Here is a 26,956-nt window from a genome sequence, read left to right on the forward strand (position 1 = left end):
AAAAAGACAAGGTGAAGTCCTCAAAAGTTTATTTCAAGTATAAAAATTGTTCAGTGACGTATCTACAGGTTTTTTGTTCAGCATAAAGGTTTAGTAAGATAGAAAGAATTAAGTACCAAATCTCTGTAAAAATACGATTTGATTTTAAATTTTGAATAACAGTGAAAAGGCACTTAACAGAAGATAGCCAATGACAAATACAACCGTTACGTCACAGTGAATGTGTAAGCAAACATAATCTAACACTTTATCAACAAAGAAATTACAGTCTGGCTGAACTCAGACAAGAGTGAATTCGAACTCCCCACACTTCAACTGCAAAGAGAGAAAGAAAAGCAAGAGAAGTCTTCACTAAACTAACAGTTTGCAGCACTGTGTTCAAACTAAGAACTCAAGAGTCCAGTCCATACAAGTGCCACAAAAAGAAATGTAACAAAACTGGGTAGCAGCATAAATATTTCTTAAATGCCCCTGATCTGTATGCCTGAATTGAGGGGTTTGTATTTCTAGTCCCAGTTTAGGAAAAAAAGTTTCTACAAAAAACAGAAAGCCTTTTTAGAAGCAAACCAGACTACCGTAGTGGGAAACAGAAGTGTAATGCTTGGGAATCCACTGCAATCCCTTTGCAGCAGAAATATTTTTCCACTGCCAGCAATGGAAAGTATAACAAGTAAAAGATTTTGAGAATCAGGAAAAAAAACAGGCTATGACAGTTTAAATGAGTTTGTTATTTTTTGGTCAAGATTCAATGAGCTACTCTATCTTTAAAAAAAAATAAGATCAAATATGCCAAAAGAAACAATACGTTTAAAACAGCATTTACAGCACCAAAGCATATTTGGACAATAAATACAGGATAAGATGGTAATTATTCACAAATATGAGGAAAATAGGGAAGGAAATTCTCAACACCCACCAGAAAACCGTGGGTTTTTACATTTGTTCAGCAATATGAAGTAAACAGAAAAAAAATCATCTTAGTGTTGGCATTTTTTTCTCAGAGACAGTAAGACCTTTGATACAGGAGTGCTATCAAGACTTTTGCATCTTTTTTTCCAGATACATTTTCCTGTAGGTCTGAAACATCTCTTTTGAGTCTTTGACAGGAATGTGAAGAGTCTTTCCATCTCCATCCAGGATCTGTATAGCTGTATCAAGGGGAATACTGTCCTCAGCTGCAAGATAGACAAGCACGTTAAAGCAAGAGTCTCAAAGGACTCTATTCCTTATGCATGTGGTACCTAAGGCCTTTCAGTGTCAAAAAGGATGCCACAAACTTCCTTCCTAAAGCACCAGGCACCTCAGATTTAAAACAATGTATCTTTAAGCACAAAATGGCTATTTGGGTGTCAAATCAAAGGAGAGATTTCTGGAGAGTGTTAAGAAAGGTGTGACAGAAGCCGTGCATTTGTGAAAGGAAGAGAAGAAGCAAGAGGAAGGGCTAAAAAGATGGTAGACACCAAAGCCCAAGGACACAGGCAACAGCAACAAAAGATGCAAAGGCTGAAACTATATCACCTGCAAAACCACAACACAAGTATCAGCATGCAAGCCCTCTGCTCTAAAGCTAAGAAGCAGACAGCAACAAGGCTACAGAATGCATTTTGTTCCCTGTTAGACCACTAACTAGAAAAACAAGATTAGAGCCAGAGAGGTACCTAAAGCAAAGAAACAAGGACAGCTGGGAGCAACCTCACCCAAGATTTAAAAAGGATGGAACAAACAAGATCCTGAGATGTTGTGACAGTTGACTCCTAGAGGGTGTAAAAGACCATCCAAAAAGCAATTCAAGAGAAATGAGGAAGATGGTAACAGTGGTCCCACTTTTCCTCTGGGTGTCATACAGATTATCTTGTCTAGACTACTGGGACACAGGTCCTGGAATTTGTCAGCACAGGTGTTATGTGTGGACAGCAACAACCAACTGTGAAAGTCAGATTTATTTTAAAAATCTCTTTCTGCTTTTGCACTACATTTGCTACATCACTTCCTATATTTTAAAGCATGAAAGAATCTTTATATACAAATTAAAACAAATTAAATTTAAACACTGTTACCAGTGCTACATCCAAGTTAACAGCACAGGAAAATTTTAACATTTCCAACAACATATTCATAACGCAATAAAAAGCTACACAAATCTTTGATACTTCACTAAGTCTACTCTCCAATATCCACTTAATCAGCAGAATGAGAAAATAATAATTTAAAATGCTTTATTAAGATTTACTACTGTAAAGGAACATTTAAAACCAAGCAAAGAGGATTTAACTTGTATTTCAAATGGGACATTCAGAAGTCACTTCACCTGTAGAAATCTCTTCCACTTTCTTTTGCTTCACTGGTTCACATTTTAACCAATCTTCTTTTTTACTCTTGACACCTAAAAAGAAATTTTCAAAAACTGTTTCTGAGGTTTCTGTATCACAAATATTGGCCTCTATCAAGCATTAAATTCTAACACATATACTAGCACATGCAAAAGGAAATTTCCTCTGGGTATGAATCTGACTCCAAGGGCTGATATGTACAGTTTAAGATTTGGGTTCATTTAAAAATCAAATACATTTGACATAAATATGCTCCAGAATGCACTATGTAAAATGTTGAAAAATGGGGTAAAGAAGAAAAGGAAAAATGAATGCTTAAAGCAAAGATGACAAAGGTTATGGGCACTGTGGGCAGGATATGTCTGGCCTGAGCCTACTCTATTCCTCAATGTCACAAAAGATCTCTCCCTCCTCTGCCCAGCCAGAGTGATGCACAACCAGGTGAACAGTGAATACAAATCATATCTCCCTTGGTAACTGCACCAAGGGAATCTACTTTCTACAACCAAGCCAAGCTAACTTCTACAAGTACTTTAGAAAGCCTTTTCCCAAAGTTACTTGAAACTGCCATGCTCTAATTTTCATTCTCTAAGGCTCACAGAAAATTGAAGGTAAACTCCCATGTTCTTTTTCAGCTTAAGACACGGCTATGGTCTGTCACAGAACAAGTTAGGATATCTCAGCTTTCAGCCTCTATAATCCCATGTTTTCACTGTCTGTAGCTTTGTGCAATGTGCATTTTAAAATGAATACACAGGTTTTACTCACAAAGGATTCATCAAGACAGCACCATACCTTCTACAACGACTTTATCTCTTTCTGGAGAATTCTTTGCAGCTAAGCTTTCTTCACCAGGGGCTGGATTTCTGAACAGTATCTCTGGACACAGCTTGAACTCAAGGAGTTCCTGTTTGCATGATTTCTCAGCTGTCGAGACAGACACATCTCTTTTTGAGTCGCTGCTCTGTGACACTTTGGTGGCTCTATGCCAGACAGGTCTGACAGGTGACGTCTCTAATTTTGTCAGATAAATGCGCTCCTGTGCTGTACGTTTAAATGCCACTCTGTTCAAGTAGTGTTTTTTGGGTTCCTTTTGAAGATGCAGCTTTAGTCTGTTATTTCTTCTGTTTAGGTACAGAAGATTTTTATCAGGAAACATTTTCTCAGTGCACTTGTCTTTATTTAGACCATCGAGATGTCTTTCTTTGCTAGAAAAGTAGTTTTTAGACATGGTAGAAGACCGAGCCCTTTTTCTCTGCAGTTTAAGCACAGCGCAATCTGCTAAGGAACTCCTTGGTTTCCAACCATTTTCTCCATTCAGTTTTTTAGCTTTGTCAGCATTTAGCATGCAATTGTGTGCAAGCTGCTTAGAACTCTTTGCTTCAGATTGTTTCAGTTTTTCCTCTTCTAGCTTTGCTTTTTTAAGTTCTCTCTTCCCAACCATATTTTCCTTCATCTTCCGTTTGTATGCCTGCTCCTGCAAAGGATGAACTTTCGCAGATTTATGCTGAGAATATTTTGTGTGTCTTGATTTGAAGTCTACAGTGCTACTATCTGAGAATTTTACAGCATCAGCTTGGTAACTACTCAACTGTTGATGTTTTATTTCTGCTGGTAATTTCGCTTGCTCTTTCACACTAATTCCTACGTCTTCCCTAAGCAGCTCCTTTTGTTTCTTACAGCTTTGCTCTTCAGCTGAAGTCTCTTCACAAGTTTTAAATTTTTGTCCTTGACTGACTTCAGAGTGCTTAATTTCAACGGTTTCTGACTTGACAGATTGGTGAGTGTCCATTTTGGATTTCAAGGTCAAACCTGGGCTGGTTATATCCTTTGAAAGGGACTCAGTTTTGAAAACTCTCTCCTTCTTTATGGACAACTTTGCCATGTTGTCTGCATATGTATGATCAGTTTTCTCTGGTAACTGTTGGCACGCTGTCTGGTGCTCCTTTTTGTCAGAATGAAATTCTTTACTTGACACTTGGGTTCCTTTGTCAATTTGCAGATTTTCCTTACAACTGCTGCTTTTGTATTTATCAGCATCCTGTTTTTCAAAGGAATTAACTGGTCCAATTTTTTCCTGTGTTGTAAGCAGTTTGTATTCATTATCCACCTTCGGCCTAGGATTTTTGTTCATTGCAGAAGTGTATTTGCAAGTATCTTTAATTTTGCTAATACTGTCTGTGTTTTTTTCAGAAATTGTTAAGTCTCCCACTGCACAGTTTTTCTTTTTCAAGGTATCAGATTGACTGTTTTCTTCTGTCTCTGCAGAGTCAGTATTTTCAGCTTTTGAAAGCTGACAATCATTTTTCTCTGAACCAGATGTTTCTAACTGAGAGGGACAATGAGGTGTTTTATATTCTACAGACAAACTACCCGTTAAAGAGCAATCTTCACTTTTTTCACTGGACTTAGGAGTTTTTTGTGGGGCTTTTTCCTCCTCACATGGTTTTTGACTAGGCTGGACACGGCCTTCAAGGTTGTCCTTGTCAGCTGAAGCCTTTTCTGACTGCTGACTCACTTCTCTCTTGCTGTCACTAGAAGGACACTGGTTTTGTCCAGGAGACAGCTCTTGAACCTGATCAGAGCTTAACACTGCAATTTTAGTCTGATTTACTGGGTCCTTCAAATGAGCATTCTTGTCACTAATTTTAACCTCTTTTTGAGACTGATTCTCTGTCCCTTCAGCCACAGAACGATTTTGTGCTGCTCCTTTTGTTAGCATATCAGCACCTTCAATGCCATATGGAAATTCTTTCACTAGAGCAAGCAGCTGATCTTCTAGATATTTACTAGGTTCTCTTCCAAAAAAGTTCACCTCCTTTTCTGTGCTATTTTTATTGGGCATGGAATTTTGTTTACTGTGGTCTCCTGGAACAGCGGGTGCATTAGTTTTAACAGTCATGCTGATAGAGGAATCTAGTGAATTTTGAACTAACCTCTGATTCATATTAGCAAGATTTTCTAAGTAATTTTCAGGATGCTTGGAAGATGCCTTGAGAGTCGTGTTTTGTTCAGAGGTAGAAACTGCTTTAGGAGGGTTGCCTCTGCTTTCTTTCTCCAAATGACTTGATGATTCTTCCAACATCTTCAGCAGCAAGCTTTCTCTTCGGGAAGTGTTATTGCTCAGCTCAGTTTTATGCAAGTCTGGATGTTGTTCCTTTTGCCTTGCACCAGATGCACTTCCTTCTGATGTTTGTGTCTCATAGACTGACTTGAACATGCCTGCTATTTGTGCATTGTAAAATTTATCACCTTCAACAAGAGAGCATACACTAGAAATACAAAACATCTCATTTTCCAGCTCAGCTGTGGATGAATCTCCTGCCTCTAAGACAGCTTGCTTGTCTTTGCGGTCCCTTATACCTTCTTGAGAGATTTGACTACAAAAATTTGTGCCTGATTCAGGAAGACTAGCCTTCTTTTGTAATCCAAGCTGCAGATTTTTTCTTTCATCTTGTGCAGATGGACTAACTTTTCTTTGGTTTTCATCACCTAATTTGATCTGTTGTAAATCTGAGTCTACTTTTTGTTCCAGAACACAATCACTGGGTGATGACCTAGCATTTTCTATTGTTCCTTTGGCAGTATTTGCCACATTTAAACCATTTTTCCCCTCTTCTTGCAAGCTACATGTGCTTTCCAAATCAATCACTGGATAGGTTTTACCTTCAGGTGTTGGGATCTTACCTGCCTGCTCACTTAGTGTTCTTTGTTCACAAAGCACTAAAGGAGAGACAACTGCAACTTGAGGTTCAAAATTTTTTATCAAATTGGAAGTCAATGTATCAAGTTTTTGTCCCACAGAGGTAGTTGTTACAGGTAAAATGGTCTCATCCATGCTAGACAAAACATTTTTTTTTCCTGCCTTTGTGTTTTGGTTGGAGGGTGGAACCTGATTTGCTGTAGGGCTTTCATTTGACTGTTTATTTTGCACACTTACAGATTCTGATGGAAACTTCTCCCACAAGCGCAGGCATGCAGCCACCTCTTCCACAGTGTAACTACAATTGCTCTGGTTACAGGATGCATTTTCAGTAAATGGTGTATTTTTCTGAGCTACCTCAGTCTGGCATTTAGCATCACCAGATGCAGTTGTTTCTGATGCAGGAGAGTTTGTGTGAGCCACAGATGCCTGCTCACCTTTCAGACTTTCTGTGCTCTTCTCACTAGTGTCTTTTAGCAAGCTTTCACCCGAGACAGATGTATCGAGCAGTGGTTTTTCATTACACAGGAGACTCGTCAGTATTTTATCAGCAGTAGCACCAGCTGTCTTCTCTTTCAGCACATTTGTGCTGCTCAATACAAACTGAAGAAATGATGAGTTCTCAGGGCCAATTTGCACAGTCTTTGATGCAGTCTTGACAGAGCTCCCTGCTTGAGTAAAACATGAAGCACTGTTTGAGGAAGTCACAGTTCCTTGAGAAGAGGCCAAGGCATGCACATCCCTTTGTTCCAAGGTGCTCTCAGGATTATTAAATTGAGCTGGGACTTTGCTCTGAGAGGGAATAGGAGTGAAGCTTGATGAAAGGCTTCCCTGCTCCACCTGAGGGTCACTTTGAGTCACCTCCAATCTTCTGTTATCAACACTGGCTAGGTTTTTGTCCTTTCTTTCATCATGTGAAATCGCGAGTGTGGGCCTCTCTGTCCCCACTGGTTCAGATGGGGAAAGTGGTACATTTTGTTTGGGCACACATGGAAGACAATTAGCAGGAGAACATGGATAACTAGTAGGAGGAAGAAGAGTACTTTTGGCATGATAGATTTTTTTTTTATAATTATGAACTGTTTCAAGCAGGACAACCCTTTTTTTAAGACAGTTCAGCTTTTCAGCTTCCCAAGCTAGCCTCTCCTTTGTAATTCCTATTCCATGTGTTGCTGCCGCTGAAGAAACCTGAGCATTAACAGGCCCATTCATCAAACTGCTAGTCTGGCTCTCTGGAACTGAAGCAGGATCATTCAGTGGCTTTGAAGAAAGAGCTTCTATTTCTTTCACAACATCAAGCAGTTCTTTGGGAATGCCAGGGGATGACACAGAGCTTTCATTAAAAGACCGATTTGTTGTCACACTTCCACTTGGATTATAGACATTCCTGACTGATTGACTGACTTCTCCAGATTGCTGCTTCTGACAGAGTTGCTGAATACTATTAAACCCAGGAGCATTTTTTGGATCCAGTGGGCACCTCTGCTGGTTAATGTTGTACCCATTAGGTATATTTTGCATTTCCTGTGGTGCAGCCATTGAAGAGTGTGCTGCAGGTCTTGAAACACAGCTGGCAGGCAACAAAGATGGTGCAGAACATCCTCTGGGAGCTTCTGATGTCATCTGACTCTGCTGAAATTGTGGCAGATGTATATTTGCTCCAGTATTTTGATTCATTGAATATGAAACTTTACCCTGTTGAATACTGGAATTAAATATTTGGGGCTGGACATGTTGCCCAGAAGTACCGAGAGGAAAAGAATTACTCTGGTGATGAATGCCACCTTGATGTAGTGTTGAAAGTCTCAGAGAATTATGCTGCAGCATTTCTGGCTGCATGTTGTAAGCACTGGTATTGGTGTACTGAGGCTCCCCAAGCAGGCTCCTTACACTATTCCCTGTGTTCATTTGAGAGGACAGAGGGGGTAGATTTCTGCAGGGATAACTGCAGGGATTAGAGACTGGCCAAGAAGTCAGAGTCGTCTCTGGCCGCAAAGGTGAATTCTGACTGGGAGGTTTTGGTGCTGTTATGTACATCTGTTGATGTCGTTTAACTGAGTATTTCGATGTGAAAAAATTATTACCAGTTACAGATGCTCCTGGTGAGGTCTGATCTGAAGCTTTGAATCCTTCAGCATTTACAGAGGGGAAGGCAACATTGATGGTTGGCATATACACAATTTGGTTATTTTCAGCATAAGTGCATGCATTTTTAGAGGAGTTGGCATTTGTCTGGGGAAAAGCATGTCCATTAGGAAGTAACTGAGTGAAACACGCTCCTTCACTTTGCAGGTTTGTATTCGCATCAGCGTTCTGGACTGGCCTTACATTCCAGTCCATCTTCTCTTGTTTTCTTTTTCTTCAAGCAAAACCAAAATGCTACAAAAAAATTTTACAAAAATTACAACCTTTTGATCAAGACCTATTTAATTTACTAAGAAGTGATTTAAAATGCATCATCAACGGCACTGCTGAACTTAAATTGCTGGGTAGGAAAGCAACCCCATTAGCACAACCCACAGACATAAAATGCTGCCAAAGTCAAGTTGCATAAATTGTTTCTCAGAACACAGTTAAAGTATAAAAGGAGAAGCAACTAACAACTCTATTGACTATCTAATGATTAAAAAAACCCGTCACACTATTCTGCTAATTCTATTATCATTCAACCTTTTAATTTAACAAGAGATTGCTGTATTTAGCTTCTTAATCCTAAAACAATGGAAAAAAGCCCCAAGGTCGGTGTATAACATGACACAATGAAAAATACTGAAGAGCTGAACATAAGAAACACAGAATAAAATACAGGGCAGGGTTTTCAGACAGTAAGACTCAATTATGCTTTCAAATACAACAAAATAAATGAGAAAATTATTTTGGGTTTAGTAAAAATCTCTCATAATAATGTTGCCCACTAGTTTAATTTTGAGAAACATGACTGTGCCTCTACAGGGACATCAGTGATCTACAAGCAAAGAGCCCCTAATTCTGTTGGCAGCATTAACTTACTCTGGGAGTAAGTAAGCTGGGAGAAGGCATGAAGCACAGAGATGACAACAACACTTCTGCAGTACTTACACCTTCAGGAGCTGACAAAAACATATCTCTATGTCTTCATGTGTTATATTCCAGAATGCACATGGATTACCAAAAAACCCAAACGGGTGAGCATGTTACTCTGTAAAGTCTTTAGAGACAGTGCCTTCAAAGCCTAACACTATTTCAGCCTCAAAAAATGCACAAAATATCACAAAAAACCCCATGACAACTGACAGGAATGAATGCTTGTCTGCATCTCAATAAGCTCCTTTGAGTATGATCAAACCCACCCAGGACAGAACAAACACCTTGCTTTGTGCAGGGTGTTAAGGCAGTTTCTCAACAGAATCTTTCATGCCATTTCTCCCAGGTTACCCAAGGCTCCTGACATTCCTTCATGGGCTCTTTTAGATTTTAAGACTCTTCTGATTTCAAATTTGAGAATGAGAAGTATCACTCATATCTAGCCTATAAGAAATAAAAGATCCAGTGTTACAGTTTTCCAGGTGTTATTTTCAAGATTCAGAGACAGCTTTCTTCACTCTTTTACTTTCTCTGCTCTCTTAAGACACCAATAACAAAAGAAGACAGGAAAATGAAGTGGCATAGGAAATTCGTAAAAATCATCAACATCAGTGTCCAGGCAATACTTACAGTGATGCAGGAATCTTAGCAGACAAAACAGGTTTTTGCATCCAAGGTTAAGCTTTCAGGCTGCTAATGTTACACTGGGTATTTCCTGAAAAATGATTTGGTATAAAACAATCCTTGAATTAGACAAATGCTGAGGAAACTTAAGGCATTCACATTTTCTGGGAACATAATTGCAAGAGAGGCAAACAAGACTAAGATGCTAACCACTAGTAACTGTAAAATCCTTGCTAGAGGACGAACTTTGACTACATGCAGCTTCACAACTTCACTAAGAGTAAAATCCAATTACTGTCACCATCAAGATCGAAAATGAATTAGAAACCCCTTGTTGAAGCCAGGCTGGAGACAAGGGGAAGGGTTCATTGCAATGGTAAACCCTACAACCCAGCCCAAAAGGACCAGGCAGGGGTGGAGGTTGTAATGGATATACTTTGTAATTCTTGATTTATGTGTTACAGGAATTACTGTAAGAGGAAACACACAGGACTATCCCCAAGAATCACCTGTTGTTTTGAGATATATTGATTACCCCTAAAGCTGTGGGTCTGGTGTTTGTTACTACATTCCAAATGTAACTCAGCAGGCTGCATCAAGTCCCTCCACTTCGGTGTCAACAGAGAGACGCAGTACATGGCATCATAATGATGCCGAATTTTGCCCCAAAAGGCGATAAAATAACTGTCTAAGAGACTCAGTTTAAGTCAGATAGACAGGAGGTATTTTATTAGCAACGTGCACGTTGGGGAAATCTCTAAAGGGAGTTTTCCAAAGTCTTACAGCAAAAGCGTGCCTTTTATACAGTTTTAGGTTTGGGATTACATCATTTCCATGCATATTCATATGGGGCGTGCCGTAGGCGGAGCGTGGGCGGAAACTTCTGTTTTGAGGATCTTTTCGGGGGTCGTTCCGGTCGGCCTTCATCGTGGGCGAGGGTCTCCGAGGAGTCTTCTTCTTTAAACTTTTGAACTTCTCTCCAAATTTGGTCCATTCCCGGTGTAGTTGGCTGAGTTCCTAAGCTTTGGCCAGGCTCCTAGGGTCAACTTGACATATTGGCATTAGACATGCTTTAGCTTTGGCTCGAAGTATGCTTTGTCCGGTGGTTTTCATCCTTATCTTCTTCTCCTGTCATTGTGTTCCTAGTCCTAGCCAATTTATTGCTCCGGGTGTTTCCTATATGCTTCACATTCTATGTTTTAACCCATTATTTCTCGAAGGCTATCTATTTTATGGCTTCAATAACTCGCCTGAGCCTTGTAGCAGGTGCCTGAACTGATTGGTTTGGGGCCTTGCCCTGCCTTTGGGTGCCAGATGCTCTCATGGAGGGTAACTACCTGTTCTCTTCTAGGAATAGAAAAAGTCAGAAAGATAAAAGCATGAAGGGAAAGTTACCCTGCCTATTTGTGTTACAGCTCATGCTCTTAGAAATGCTGAGCACTATCTAAATACAGCTGAAGTCTAAGTTCTTCCCCTACAAACAAACAAATGCCTGAAGCCCAGCAGAACACTTCAGCTGAAACAGACACAACTCTACAACTCCTGCCAGTGTCTGTGTTAGAAGCCTTGAAGTGACTGTGGAGAAATCAGAAGGCCACAGAGTCCCTGTGATGGCACTATCTGCCCAGTAAAAGCCTGACAGGTGGCTGGAAGCTGCCTGAAAGTGAGTTTCTGAAAGAAACTTTTTTTTTTTCTGAAAGAAAAATTGACCAAGACAACCAGGACAGAAATACATGGTCCAATTTGATTTCAGATAATCATATGTCAAATTCCTACCTCCTTGAAGCCTGACTAGGCCTATGAATCAGACTAACAATTAAACTGAGTATGGTGTTAATGGAGGCATCATAACTGTGTCTGTGAGTGCTTTTCCACAGGCAAAAACCCATGCCAAATCAGGTGAGCACTCTCACAGATCTGTTACTGTGTGCTATTTAACCTGAATTGCAAATATGTCACATGACCCCCTGAATTTCAGAATCAGAAGCCTGGGCCCTCCTGTAGGGTCTGGAATCTAACTACAAACTCCATTGGAAAACACAACTGTACTTCTGGTATCACTAACATACACTCAAAGATAAAGGTCTTGAGGTGACCGAGGTCCCCAGAATATTTCCTGGGACAGTCCCACAGATTTGGGATCGAACGCGAGAAGGCCAGTTATCAATCATTTTTTAGATGTAGCCCCTGTGTGCCAGGTAAAGTCCTACTGAGTCACGAATTTTTAAAAAATTAAGAACTTTTCTAAAGTTAAAGCTTTTAGCTAGAGGTAGACTTTGCTGGAATCAATTAGAGTTAATGATTAGGTTAGAAGCAGGATTTGAGATAATAAATCCAGGGACTTAGATAACGAATTACTTGTAATTGTATGTTTGTTTAGCTGTGCTTATAATGAGGAACAGGGAAACTGATAAATAGGCCCAGGAAGAACACAGACCATACATCTGGAAACCCATTTAAAAGTCATGAAGGGAGGAAAGTGGAGTTCCCCTAAGTGTCAGTTGTAATGTCAACCATTGTAAAGGTAAAAAGGTCAGAGGGAGGAAGACGGGTTATCCTTCATCTTTTACAACCACTCCTCACTAAAAATGACCACCCCCTCAATTCAAGGAACCAACCAGACAGGAGTAACAACCTTTTAAACTTATTACCATGTATTTTAATATGAAGCAGAGAATGGGAGGTGTTAGCATTATGAATATGTATTAGTATTTTGGGTATTCAAGACTTTTGTAAATAAATAGACACTGGAATCTTTTGTGAATTTGCAGTGCGTCTTAGGGGACTACCCCAAGTACCTGCCCTGTGCTGATTAAACACATGCTTTCTAACTTTAAACTGTTACAGTCTTTTATCCATCAACAGATTGATATTGATACTAGATCAACATCAATATTTAGTAAATCACTATGAGTTTGTCTTCCATCTGAGGCCCAGCAGCACCCACTAGTTAAACAGTCCTGGACCACTCAGAGCCCACTAACATCAGCAGCCACAATGCCCAGCACCACATAGTCCCAGCTATGTTCTGCTATGCTTGTTCTGTCATCCTGCATCCTGTTAGGATGCAGCCACAGTTACCACCAAACACCTTGTGTCAAGGCAGTTAAAACCTCCCTAAGCCTGTGCTAAAGGGCCCTGACCCAAGGAATCTTAAAAGCCTGTTTAGCCCCAGGTATTCCAACCAGGCAGCCCACAGAGACCCAAACATTTTATTGGCTGTTTCCAACAAGCCCCTATGCTGCAATTTTTCCCACCAGGGCTTGAGCAAGGGCCCTAGTGCCCCTCCCATCACTTCACCAACTGGAAATGCCCCAGCCCTTGGTGACCCAGACTTATCACATGTAGAGTTAGCACCCCAGACAGAACCTGATGATCCTTCTCAGGTGCCATGAATGGTGCATCTTACAGAGACTTCCCATTTGGAGGTAGATGCCACCATCAATGTCATCACCATCTGTGTGTCCTTATGGGCAGTCAAAATTCTGCCTTCAGTTGATCACAATGGAGGAGACCACTTCTCTCACCCTCTGCAGCATCCCTCAAGCTCCAGGAGCCCCTTCAGCCCTTCCCAAGATCAATCAAGTACGGCTTCATTAAAAGCCAGCCAGCCTGAGGACCTGTTTTGGAGAGGTTCTAACCTCTGCTGCAGAATAACTCCTACACAATTCTGGTCAGGTCTGCACAGCAGCAGTTTATCACTGCATGTAGCTGCAGAGCTATGCACCACAAAGAGCAGCCAAGTAACAGTCTCTGCCGAGTTGCACCTTGCCCAGCTGGGGCAGTGACAGTTTATATTTATACACCTCTGCATTACACGTCGTTTTTCACAGGACTACAGGTACATGTCAGATAAGCAAAATGCAGCAAGCTACCAAAAAGAATGGTAACATACAGATTACTTCAGATAAGCTTCAGATAAGATACTTTTACAAGTATTTCTCTCCAATAATTTGGCCACTCTTGCTCAGTGAGACCATTAGGCCATGATGCAGATATTTCTAACCAGAAAGACCTACAAAGGCCTGCAAGGTATTAGCTTTTTTACTTCCACAAACAGAACCACTCACAGACAAGAGCTTCCATGATGCTCCTGGGAAGGTACAATCTCCAGGTACTTCTGAATCCAAGTCTCCCTACTTTGGGGACTCTGAGAAGCACCTCCCCTACCTCCAGTGACTCATGCTGTTAACATGCCCCAGAGCCCCAGAACATCCTGCAAGCCCCAAAATCCATCATGTCTCTTCTCAGAGAACTGAAAAAAGTGAGTATTCACTTGCATCCACTTCCCCTTTTAACAGCCTCAGCCAGTCAGCTCACAAGTCCAGTGGGTCCTGGCATCTGACCAAGGCTGCTGGAGCAGGACACTCTGCATCCATGGGGGTAAAGCAGCTCAAACAATACCCTGATTGTAAAAGTTATCAGTGATGGATGGAGAAGGGGAATCATGCTGCACTTGGTGTAGAACAATGCTGAGACTAGCCTGATTCAATAATCTCAAACCTGAACATTCTGATGATGTGAGGAACAATGCTTCCTGGCAAAAACTGGCACAGGTGAGGATGTAACAAAGCTCCTGATAAAGCAACCAAAAAGTGACAGTACTGATAATTTACCTGACATTGCTGAGCTAAAGGCAACTGAGCTGAAACAGTTGGCCCAGAAACATCTGACTGACAGTCGACCACTATAAAAACCCAGTCCAAATTTTTAACAGCAGGGACCTTTTATAAATGTAAAATGCATAACTAAAGGCCTGAAATTTGGATCTCCAACAGTCTATTTAGTGTAAGTCCAGTTGCATTCAAAAGAACCAGTACAGTTCACAAATACTATGGTTTATTAAATGCAACATACATGGCTCTTTTGGAGTGCCAGCAGTATCTGCATAAACTGCAGAGTAGCTAAATATAGCCCTAACAATACAATGGCAAGCACAAGTTCAATTTCTCGCATCAAAACACTCTGCATAGCCGAGGACACAAGTCTAACCAAAAGGTGCTCCTTCTGCAGAGGGCAAGGAAAATGTGTCCCAGCAATTTTCATGTCAAATCCTCATCCCCAGCAAATTACTTTTATACCTTATTAGCCATTATTGTGCAGAGTGCTGTGGATGGTCCAATTTTCTGCTCTTAGGGGTTGTGTTGTATGCAGTATTTCTTGGTAGGAGGTATACCTGGTAGCAGTTGTACAAAACATTTCCTGGTACTGAGACTGCACTGCTCCTTTGCCACTTTACATTCCTACCCAACACCATGGCAACAAAAACCTCCATCAGGTTTCCATGTCTGCTGTGACCACTGATGCTCTGATGTGTGAGCTCCATCTCATACTGAGCTTTGCTATTTCACTGTTTTATGCTTCCAACACTCTTAACATACTCCCTTCTAGAAGTGTGTGTGGAGACACCTCCTTTGAATGGGGATAATCCAAGGTTCTTTCCCAAGGCTGAGTTAAAAAGATATGCACACAGACATTGGTATGAGTAAGCAACACCAATCTCTACTTGATTATTTTGTCAGCTTTAAAATTATCACTGTAATAATAGTTAACTATCTATACTGTGTAGTAATTTATTTTGGTTAAGGTCCTTTAGTCTAACTAGTATTATGATCAATATTATCATCAGTATTAACACCATAAAAAAAATTAATATTGGTTTGCCTTCCTTTATCCTGTGGGATGAAGCTGTATAAAGATTCAACTGCACCTTAGAAATTCTTTAGGCATAAACCTTTACTAAGTCTGTGTCTAGAACTGGATCCAGCCACAGAGTCCTCTCTGAGGAGGAGTTTAGAAAGCAACAGGGTCCCTTCAACACCCTGTGACTCAACAGGAGAGTACACATGATAAACCTTGTGTGAAGCTTCCATTCTGCCTGTGACAGCTACCTGTCATAAATTTATGTCAAATAAAATCATAAAATTATTCTTTTAATCATAAAGTTATGGCAACATAAATTTTGCCCCCTCTCTGCCTCACAATGCAGTCACAAAAGCTGCCAAAACAATCAATGCCATTTACCTTTCCTCTTATCTATGCGCAGTCAGTTTAGACATTAAAGACGTTCCTCCAGTGTCCCACCCACTAGGCCTACCAAGCTCACTTTTTTGGGGTTTTTTGTTTGGAGATGAAGTGAATACACTTCATTCTAAAATGGCATTAATTATACTTTTACTCATTTACCTCAGCCATGGCTATAATCCTGCCATTGATGCTAAGGTAGCTCGAGGAATATTAGCTGAAACCTCTCCCTCTCCTGATGTGTCTCATCACCTGTATCTTGCTGACTTTCCTGGCACATATAGATAGGAATCTTATATAAGATACGACTCCAAATTTCAGCCCTCAAAGAACACCAGGAACTTTCCATCTCCCTGGTAAATGTCAGGGTCCTGCCCAGAATGTAAAGTGTTGGGGTTATTTTTAAAGGAATCTTTTTGCATGCCAGTACTGAAGGTACTTCTGAAAGTGTCTTGCAGTCTGTTTCCCTTACCCAATATACTCCTTCCTCCAAAGGCAAATATTGAGTCTCCTAGGTTCTTCTGTCATGAAAGGCCCAGGTTTTAGTCAGCTGGGTGACTCTCTATTCCTTGTTGTGCACATATTGCACCTGTGACTGGAATATGCACAAACACTTCCAACCCTTCTCAGAAAAATATTCAACAATATCAGTATCCATTTGCGCATTGGTATATAATAAATGGTATTTATAATAATTAAGCTAAGCAACTCATCAAATAACTGTACCCTCACCACTTATGTGCAATACAACACACGCTGATGACATAGGCAAGAGGTAACTGTACTACCACTCTGAGTCAATAAAGTGGATAGACTGTAGTCATGGGATGAGCTCAACTCCTTGACCAAATTATTGACAGTTTAGCTCAGGCTCACAAGGAAGTAAAGGTCTAGGCCGTAACCAGGTGTAGTCAAGGACTTTTCTAGCGCCAACCTATTATTTGAAAACCCATATAGGAACAGGGTGACACAAAGAGCTTTGATGTATAAGAGCTGGGAACACCAGTCAACCGAATAACACATTAATAGCAGGTAGTTCTTCCAAGACTAATTAGTAAGGAACACATGAAATTGTGGGTGCAAGGAATTTCATGCCTACCTTTTCCATGGCATTTAATTTGACTACAAGCCAGCCACTTTATTCAACAAATATGAAAGTTCAGGTGAGCGTTTTTTTGATCTCTCCCAGCTGCACGGTTGTAACCTCTCCTTAAGCTGGGTCACCTCTAAGTTCTTCCTTGCTGAAAGACTCTTTACCAACTGCAGATCTCTGGTGATTGACATTGTGCATGATTTTGTATCATAGAGCATCAAGATAATGTATTAATACTTTTGAATTATTACTGTTATTGAATCTGTACCGTAAGATTAAAGTGCTAGGGCACTTTCTTAAGCCTCACTTTTACATCATTTCACTTCAAATAAAACTACTTTTCCAGCTACCTGTGCCAGTGGTTCCCTAAGTGGTCTAAATCTCCTCTGCAACAAGTGTAACTGAGGCACTCACAATAGCTCTAAAATATTCATTGCTGAAAGTTCCCGTTAATAGAGCCAAAACTCTTTAAACACACATTTCATTGCCAGCCACTGTGATCACAGCTATTTCGTACCTCTGCAGAAAGCAGTTCAGCAAACAGAAGATTCTAAGAATTAAAAGGACAAAAGTTCAGCTGCAGGCTAGCAAAACTTTGCTCTCCTGTTTCTGCTTCGGGACTTGTAGCAGCATGTCTCATTTAACCTAAACTATTTAAATCTAATTCAGCACATCTGACTTACAGTGTTACAGAAAAACAGCCTGAATCAACTAAACGTACCCAAAAAAGAGTACATAAACATCCATAATTCTCATTTTCCTTTCTTTATAACTGTATTTTAGATGTCACAACAGCACCAGCACACAGGAATTTTCTTGCCCCAAAATTCTTAGCAGTTACATGAGAGATAATTTGTTGGAAATTACTGTTACATATAGGTAAAAACCTCATAAAAGAAAGACCTTGTAAAATCAGGCCTTATTACTTCAGCTAAGCTAATAGCTAGCCTAAGTTCCCATGAGAAACCTGTCAGCTTTCATGAGAATGGAATCCTGTAACAGCGCAAATCTCTGCTTATTTCTTAGAATGAATTCTAAGACCATGACACCTGCATTCTAATTCTAAGACAATGGCACCTGCAAAAATAAGAAGTCTATCCCATGAGAACCCATGAAGAAAAAATGTAAACACATCTAGAAAGAAAAAAGTTTCAAAGGCATGTACACTAGCCATGACCAACCAATGAACTGAGTTCCAAGGATCTGCTGACCTATTAGACTCAAACACAGTGCCTTCTGATAGCATATAAAAATGAGCTGTGTGCAATAATATTCTGCATGAAAAAATAAGTGTCTTGTCTGTCTCTATTGTGACAAACTACCTTAATCTCAGATTGCCAATTAATCACAGAATATTTACAGTAAATTTAAGCATACGAAGACTAGCAGTCACTTCTCTTTGCAGATTCCCATTCCACCATTTCCAACAGTGTATTTCCCCCTTTTACCTATCAACTTTTGACAAATCCTGATGGGATTCATCCAACAATCTTTAAAGAGCTGCTGATGTTATCTCTAAGTCTCTCTTGGTAGTTTTTGAGTGATTATGGGATTCCGGAGAAGTCCAAGCTGACTGGAAGCTTCAATTTTCAAGGGCAAGAAGGAGAACCCTGGAAGGTAGAGGCCTGTCAGTGTCACTTCAGTGTCTGGTAAAATCATGGAAAACATTTTTCTGGAAGGTACTGAAAAGCACTTGGAAGACAACAGTCTTCAGCCACAGCCAGCATGGCTTCTTATGGGGAAAGTTAGCTTGTCACACCTGATTTCCTCTTACAACAGGGTAACCCACCTAGTTGATCTAGGAACACCAGTGCACAAACCTTTTTGGACTTCAGTAAAATGTACATAGGATGGTTAGGTTTTACTCCTGTAACCTTCATGTCACATCAGGCTCTCCTTCCCAGCCTTCCTTTTTGTTTTCAGCATTTTCTCCTCCAAACACCAGGACTCTTAATGTGATTTCATTCAGTGTTATCCAACACTGCATAAACAGTACTTTTCAGTTTGTTAGTGGGGTTTTTTTGTTTGGAGATGAAGTGAATACACTTCATTCTCAAAGTCATTAAAGCTCAGGCAGAGCTTTCTCTTGCCTCTGGCATGCCTTTTGGCTCTACTGTCAACAGCAGCAACTCGAGAAGCTGCATTTCCCAATCAAAAACTATTTCAGAGTGAATTTTGCAACACCTGTCTGCAGCAGTGTTGCGCACCCAGAGAAGCAGAGCAGCCCGGCTCCGTGTGCACAGCAGGACATTCCTCTCTACCACGGATGGCTGGTGCATGTGGAAGAGATAACCCAGGCAAGGTCAAAGGCCGGGCAAGGGGTTATCTCTGGAGCCAGAGGGGCCAAGACACCCAACTAAGAATCAACATCTTGGTCTGGGGAGCAGATGCAGGAAGAGATAAAAAAAGTATCTTTGACCAAAAGACACTGCTCTTCACAACTATAAAAGCCAGAAAAATTATTACGGAGATAGAACTCTTACACACTCCCTGGAAATGGGTAGGGTGGCTTCTCCTACAAAGCTTGGACATATCTTTGTAGATACTTTTCCAGAAATTGAGAGGAAAGATTTGATATATGGCCCACCAGCAACTGGATGGTAAGATACATTCAATCTAGCTGTAATATAGGTACCTCAATCATGCTGTATTGTCTATCTACTAATAGCATCTCTTTGTTTATCATGTGTGGTAAGAAGTCTGGTTGAAGTCTTATGTCTGCTTCCCTTGGTCTATTCAATAAATCATTCATTTTGTAATAGACCTAAATGGACATTAAGAACTTGCAGAACAAGAGTGAGTTTTTGGGTGTTGGCCACCTCGATTAAGTTACTGTCTACTGTCAAAGGCCTGAGCAGAGGGACTGGTTTAAACTCCCCCCTCCATTTGTAACGGTGTGGTGACCCCAGCCCACCCGCAGTGCCTGGCTGAGGCAAGAAGGCACCAAATCACACCAGCCCAGAGGTCTTGTCTTGCTCTCTTCTGCCAAGGAGAAGGCAAAGTCCACCAACGAGTCCTAGCCCTTAAGCAAGTACCAGCCACTGGAGCTGCCACCAACAGAGAGATAAAGGGAGAGGAGGGGGGCTGCCACGATTTTTCCTTTGTCTCCCCCATGGTAGGCACCATCTTGGGGAAGCAGTCACTCTGCCATTTTGAGTTTCTCTTTGTTCCCTGGGAATCTGGAGATTTCAGCAACTTTCCAAAAAACTGGTCCTCTTACTGTTGTTTTTTGCCTGTTGCTGTTTTGGGTTTTTTTTGTAAACTGTTATTTTTTCAGTTATATCTGTTCTACTTGTTTCTCTTTATTGATGGAAAGGGATTGGTTAAAACTAATGGGAGATAACTCATTTTAGAGTGTTCTTCTTAAATTGTTTTAAACCAAGGTTGATCAAACAGGACCTGCCTTTCATAAGCTCATGTTGGCTGGGCCTGATTCCCTGGTTGTCCTATAGGTGCCATGTAATGTCACTGATGATCTGCTCCACAATCTTCCTCAGTACAAAAGGCTGTAACTGCTATTATAGTGCACTATTTAATAAATTGGTATTTTCTACACTAGCTTAATAACTGTCAGGAAGAGATTGGTTTTGGTCACCCATTCTCATGACCACGGGCAAATTTCTTTCACTCAGCCACAAGGAGTTACCAAGAGAAGTATCCCCACTTAAAGGAAGAATCTGCACACACAATCCTAGACAGGTTGTGCTAGAAATCCCTATAATAAAAGAGATAGCTTGGGCTTTTATAGGATAACATGACTGCCTGTCAGTCCTACTTTGCTAGGCTAGCCCAGCAGAACATAATTCATTTAAAACACACGATTAGTACTACCACTCATTGGTTCCTTTTATCAGGAAACATCTGTCTCCCACATCCGTGCCACTGCCAGTTCGCATCAGGAAACACCAGTTTCTTTACATCCTCATATTGTTTAATTTTGAGGTGTTTCAGTCAGGCTGATCTCAGCATTCTTCAACACTAAAAAAAACATGACCACCATCCCTCCATCACTGGTGATTTTTGCAAATAGCATGAAGTTCAAGCTGTTTCACCCACAGTTATACAGAAAGAACATCTTGCTACGCTCACAAGTTTCCAATTTTAGTATTTATGTCAAAAAAATTTTGAAATTTGGTTTCAACAAGGATGTTTGATACAGATTTCTGCTTATCGCATGTCATGGTGACAGCAGAAAAATGTTGAAGTACAAAGGTCTGAACAACAGACCTTGGGCCAAAGTTGACCTCTAGATGAACCTTCCAACCAAATGGTATATGTATCTGCTCATTGGCAAAAACATGGTTTCAGTACTTAGAACCCAGGCAAGGCCAAATCTTGCCTTGGTTGGGAGTGTAAAATCAAAGACAACTCCCTTGGTTCCTCCTTGAGTCCTGGCCAGGCTTTGGAAGAAACCCAATAGGAGAAAGAAATCATATGTTCCAGCACTAGAAGTTACGGTGGCTTGTTTATTCAACAGAATAAAAAGGGGACCCTCTCACAGCTAAGTCAGAAGCCTCATTTCCATGGGTGGAAACACCTGCAGGATTTTCCATTTACCAGGAGTAGTTCTCCAGCCCTTTGCTGTGACAGTGGCTGCCCCCAGCTGATGCTTATCCTATCATATCCTTTTGTAATTCTTTGCTTTTTCGTATTATATTAAATTACACTTATTTCTTAAGTTGGTGTCTTTTCTGATCCTGCCCATCAGCAAAACAAATGTAGAAAAGCAACAAAACAAGCATCAATCTCTGAATGTGCCTTAAATCTTGGTGGGAACCCAGAAATTCTGCAGTTGAGAAATTACAATTATGTAATTCCATTTTAAGACTTATTTGGGGAATAGTACAAAAATTTAAAAAATCAAGAAAAAGTCATTCCATGGCATCTGGCATTGGTCCCAATCCACTGTCCTAAAGCTAATAATTGCACCCAGCAACACTGTCACAAGTGTCATGGGAACTGTGGTCATAGTCAACGGGTCAAGAATAAAGAAATCATTCTCCTCACCACAAATGAGTTAATGCAGATAATCACCATTCCATGTATCAACAACCAGAAGCACTAGATACAAAAAAAAATGGAATTTGTCATAAGCAGCATCTAAACTGAGCTCCAAGAGGTTATTCTGGAACCTAAAAGTGGCTCTTCTGCAAGCACTATGGACACCAGGCATTTGGAGGAGCCATGCTTCACAAGGAATTTAAATATTCTAGTTCTCCATGGTACCAAGCAACAAACACCAGCAAAAGCGATTGTTCAGTCATTGTTTAGAACAAAATGAAATCTTCAAGATTGTATTCAATTCCTTGATTGCATCAACCAAGCATTTATTGCTCATACTCCACAGAGAAAAAAAAATATGTTCACTTTTGAGTAATAGTTGCAAGCCTGAGAAAGCAATTTTCAGCAGAAAAGATTTGCAGGGAAAAGGCATTAATAACACAGACTGGATTCATCAGACAAACTGACATGACCAAATTTTCCATTCAGAATCCTACAGATGAAAGCTTTTCTAATGGTAGCATCAGACTCCTTCATACAGGAATACCCTTGCCTCTGCAGAAGAGTTGATGTATATAACTGAAACACAGAGCTGTAAGTATTATCTGTAGCTCATGCTTTTCTAGTTGAGAATATTACTATGATGGAAGAAGGTCAGCTAAAGATGAAGCCAAGTCCAAAGCTGCCTTTTCTTGGATGGAACAACATTTTTTAGAAAATACCTGCACCCCTACACTTGAACTGCAAATTTTTATTTACCATAATACTGTTCTGCCAGTGGACATGGTTGGCACAAAAGACACAAACACCAACTTTAAGGAATAAGTATAAATTACTGTAGTTTAAAACAGCAAAGAATTACAAAAGGATAAGCTAAGCAACGCAGCTAATCACTACTACAGAAGATTGCCTATAGTAATTAGGAAAGGTACATCACCTAATATTTTATTATCATCCAAATCTGCACTTCAGCTGGGGAGCTCCAGCCACAGCAAAGGACTGGAGAGCCACTGCTGGTAACTGGAAAATTCTTGAGGTATATCCACCCGCAGGTGAGGTCTCCATCTTCACTGTGAGAAGGTCCAGCATTTATATTGTTGAATAAACAAGATTCCATATCTTCTAGTGCAGGAACATCTGGTTTCATTCTCTTCTTGGGTTCCACCCAAAGCCTGGCCAGGGCTCAAGGAGGAACCAAGGGATTTGGCTTTAACCATATACTTCCAAACAAGGCCAGGTATCTGATTTCATGGCCCTGACTGGGCTCTAAACACAGGAAGAAATATATTCTTATCACACTACATGTTTTACTAATGATCATGCATCTTTCACTAAAAAGTGGATACAAATATTAGGCAACGTTTGGTTGGAAGGTTCATTGAGAGCAAACTTCAGCTCAGGGCCTATTATTCAGGCCTCAGTACTTCACAGAAACAAGTGAAATGCAGAGAAACCATGAACATGCTTCAACCTTTGAGGAATTTCCAAATTCCTTTCAAGTTTCAATGCATATTTAAAGAACTGTCTTATATCCTCAGTAGTTGTAGACATCATCCCCTTTTAGAAGTACTGCTTGCTAATCATGCAACGCCTAATGACCACTCATGGGAGACAACTCTGCAATCTATGTACAAGATACTGACTGAAGTGCAAATTAAGAAGTTACTTGAATTTTGGTCATTGAAATCTTTCACAATCACATACTAAAAGAGCCTTTTGGCATATTTGCATTTTATGGAGACCATTTACATCCAGCATGAAGGCTTAGTGCTACCTTCAAGATCACAGGAGTGTTTTTAAAAAGTACAGTTTCTCTTCTGATTGGTGAAGTTTCCTGCCTGCTATAAGTTACAATATCAATCCTTCCATTAAATTACCTTCCTTGAAATTCCTCAAAGTATAAATTCCTACAGCCTTTTTGCTCTACATTACCACTGTCGTATGCAGTTTTGAAACTCCTGAGAACTTGAATTGCTTATGTTTATCAGAATGACAAATGATAGTGAGAAACATACCAGTAGTGTTTAGCAAACAAATGTGTGAAAAAAAAATCCAGTCCCTTTCAGCAATGGGAAAGTACTACAGTTTTTTTTTAAAAATGCATGTAACAGTATTTAATATAGCTTAGAAATGTTTTGAGTAACAAAGACAGGTTGGTAAGTTTGTACTTCCTTAACCCTATTCTCTTCCCCATTTCTACCTCTTTAGTCACACTGATGCTACCACTTGTGGTGCTTCAGGATGAACCAAAGTAGACAATTAAATGGCATCCACAATTTCACTTTTAAAAACAAAAAAAGATCACTTACTTCAGCAATCCCATGTGTCTCTTCAGACAGATGTGGAGCGTTCACTGGAGGAACAGGAGCTTCTCACTGGTCTTGGGTCCTAGAAGGGACAACAGTCTATAAGCTTCAAGTGCTGCTTTTACCAAATGAGCAATGACCCGTACCAACACCACCACCAGAGTCTCCTATGTCCTGATTACCAGTAATATATCAAAAGGTCCCCTGGCAGATTTTGAATTCCAATTTCCTGTGAAGAACCAGTCTCCTTTCATTAGTGTCCATTAACAGTTTAAAAAGGCAAAGATTAGCATTGCCTACTGCTAAAAACTATAATGGGTGTTTTTACCATTTTTCCTCGCTTTTCTTTTTTCTTTCCTTTTAAGTCACCAGCAGGCTCTAAGGTTTTTCACAAGCTCTCATAGTCATGCTTAGCAAAGCTAAAACTCCTCTAGGAATTAAGAAAATTGAATTGCACCTTCTTGGCTTTCTGCTCCCTCTTTTATTCCTTTTGCTGTCTTGATCCATGCCTTTTAAATCATGGGGTGGGGAGTACTCCTCTCCCTCTGACAACTGTTAGTCTTCAACACAAAGAAGAAAGGCTCAACAGCAAACTAACAGGTTAATTATTACAAGACCACAAATGCTGTGACATTTGGAGTCTCACATCTCCAACCCACTGATATGTCACTCATGGCTGCAGCAAATGAAACCAAACAAAAAAAGGCAAATAAAACAGTTGGGAAAGGCTGATTTGTGTAAATTTTAGAAACTTATAAAAATATTCTCCTACCAAAACACCTTAGCCTGCAGAAACAATCCAAGTCAGCAATTTGTTGGCTTGTAAAGAGCCTATGTTTGAGGGACAGCCTCCTGCAAATCAGAGTATTTTACCAATTTACAATTATTTTTTTGAAGATTAGTAGGAAGGGGGAAGAGCAAGAAATCTGTGTTTTAAGTAGAAATCATAACCACAACACCAAAAATAAAATTTCTAAAAGTCTGGCAGATCAATGAACTGGAGAAAGTTTTAGCTTTTACTTAGAAGGAAACCAAAACACCCCATAACAGACTTGATATAAAGCATGCTGTAATGCTTTTTTTTTCTTCTATCAAAACATGAGACAATATATTATTTCCTGGAGAAAAGAATACTGTTTAAGCTTAAACTGCAAAGAGGGCTGGATTCTTGAACTCACTGCAGTGAGCCACACAAACACTGAACTAATGGTTCCTGGTAAACATCTTGGGAAGCAGTTGGCAATAAGTTTTCCAAGACTTTGAACCCTGAGATTCAGGGGAACTTTTATACTGGCATAGGCATCAAGAGTAAATTATTTAATTTTGCAGACAGTAATATAAAAGCAATCATTATCACAAGTCTGTTTTCTCTGCCAGGAACATCTAACTGAATGTTTTGGGACATCAGTTGGCTAGTTCAAGGGAACAGAGTGATAAGAGCCCAGCTAGGAGTTTTTAATGTTTGTAACAAGTTTTACTCCCATCATTCTCAGATGAATATTTTCTCAGGAGAAAATATTTACCAGGAGTCACAATGAGCTAGGTTTGTTTTATTCTATTTTTAAGTCCTCCCAGAAGGCTAGTTAAGAGCAGGGAAATGCCCAGAGTTACCACGAAACTCCTAGAAAGAGTTAAGTCAGCCTCCTAACAACTTCTAGGAAAACAACTGCCAGCATTCCTATGGGCCTCTGAAACACATCCAGTGCTCCAGCAGAAAATCTACTCGTGTTCTACCTGATGCCTTAGGTTTTCATTGATGCCACGGACATACAAAGCACAGGAAGAAAATTGCTACAGATTGATGGGGTACTTGCACTTTTTTCTCCCATTTCCATCTGCCTCTGCATGGAATAAGCGAGTTAATTCTATCAGCTACTCAGACAACCCAAAACACAAACAGCGAGCATTATACCTCTTTAAATCCGTTTGGTGGTTTTTTTTTCTGTAATAGTATAAACAGTTTCATCAGTCCAACCACAATACACGACTGCAGGTGTCCCTCTTGCACAAAGCAGAGCACCGGCTCCTTACCGCACACCCTGTAATGCCCATCTGAGAGGCTGAAGCAAAAAAAATCACTAACGCTGGACTTTCATCTCAGAATTTAAACACAGGACACTCGAAATACCCGGTCATCAACCCCGACACTGATTACTTTCTCTCGTCAGTTTTGTTTGGGGGGGAGGGGATTTCCTAGTTTGTTGATATGGGTTGGGTTTTTTTCTCAGTATCTTTTAACCGCATCTCCCTGCATTGTCATATCCTACGGAGAAATACAGCAAACAAACCTCTGCCTCCTTAAAGTGATCGGGGCGGCGGATGTTCCCGGAGCCTGCGCATCGCATTGTCCTTGTTCAGGCACTCGCAGGACACTTACTAATTGACGTTAATTGGTTCTGCGAGACGAGCAGCGGACTCGCTGCGGGCCCCGCGCTCCGCCCGGGCCCCCCGCCTCACCGCGCCCGGCCCGGCGCTGCGCGGCCCCCGCTGCTGCGGGCCCGCGGCCTCCCCGCTCCCCGGCCCACGGAAAGGGCCCCGCCCGCCCCGAGCCCTCCGCAGAGGCCGGCAGCTCCCGGGGAGCGGCCCCGCGGGCTCAGGGCAAATGAGGACAGGACGGCACGGCCCCCGCCCCGCTCGCTCGCTCGCTCTCTCTCTCGCTCCCTCCCTTCCTTCTCCCCACCGGCGCGCACGTCCTCACCGAATCCGGCCGGCGACTCGTCCAGAGCCCCGACTGTCGGCCCCGATGGGAGACGGAAGGAGACCCTGGCTCCGGGCAGCGGGGCGGGAGCTCCGGGGCGGGGCAGAGGCGGCG

At 40.9% G+C, this 26,956-nt stretch overlaps 1 protein-coding gene across 5 annotated transcripts; it reads right to left on the reverse strand.

Annotated features, from left to right (window-relative positions):
• On the reverse strand, window positions 1-26,956 carry LOC131592010 (retroelement silencing factor 1-like). 5 transcript variants are annotated; one of them, XM_058863204.1, is made up of 7 exons: window positions 26,843-26,956; window positions 24,148-24,226; window positions 18,286-18,447; window positions 9,727-9,811; window positions 3,126-8,412; window positions 2,309-2,383; window positions 1-1,175 (listed from the first exon to the last, which is right to left on the reverse strand). In XM_058863204.1, exons 5-7 carry the CDS (start codon window positions 8,371-8,373, stop codon window positions 1,033-1,035), a joined length of 5,466 nt encoding a protein of 1,821 aa, XP_058719187.1. In that variant the 5' UTR covers window positions 8,374-8,412; window positions 9,727-9,811; window positions 18,286-18,447; window positions 24,148-24,226; window positions 26,843-26,956; the 3' UTR covers window positions 1-1,032. The 5 variants fall into 5 exon arrangements, with proteins under 5 accessions (XP_058719187.1, XP_058719188.1, XP_058719184.1 ...); XM_058863205.1 differs by lacking the exon at window positions 26,843-26,956 and adding an exon at window positions 26,433-26,679; XM_058863201.1 differs by lacking the exon at window positions 18,286-18,447.

This window comes from Poecile atricapillus, chromosome W (assembly GCF_030490865.1).
Source record: "Poecile atricapillus isolate bPoeAtr1 chromosome W, bPoeAtr1.hap1, whole genome shotgun sequence".
NCBI classification, from domain to species: Eukaryota; Metazoa; Chordata; class Aves; order Passeriformes; family Paridae; genus Poecile; species Poecile atricapillus.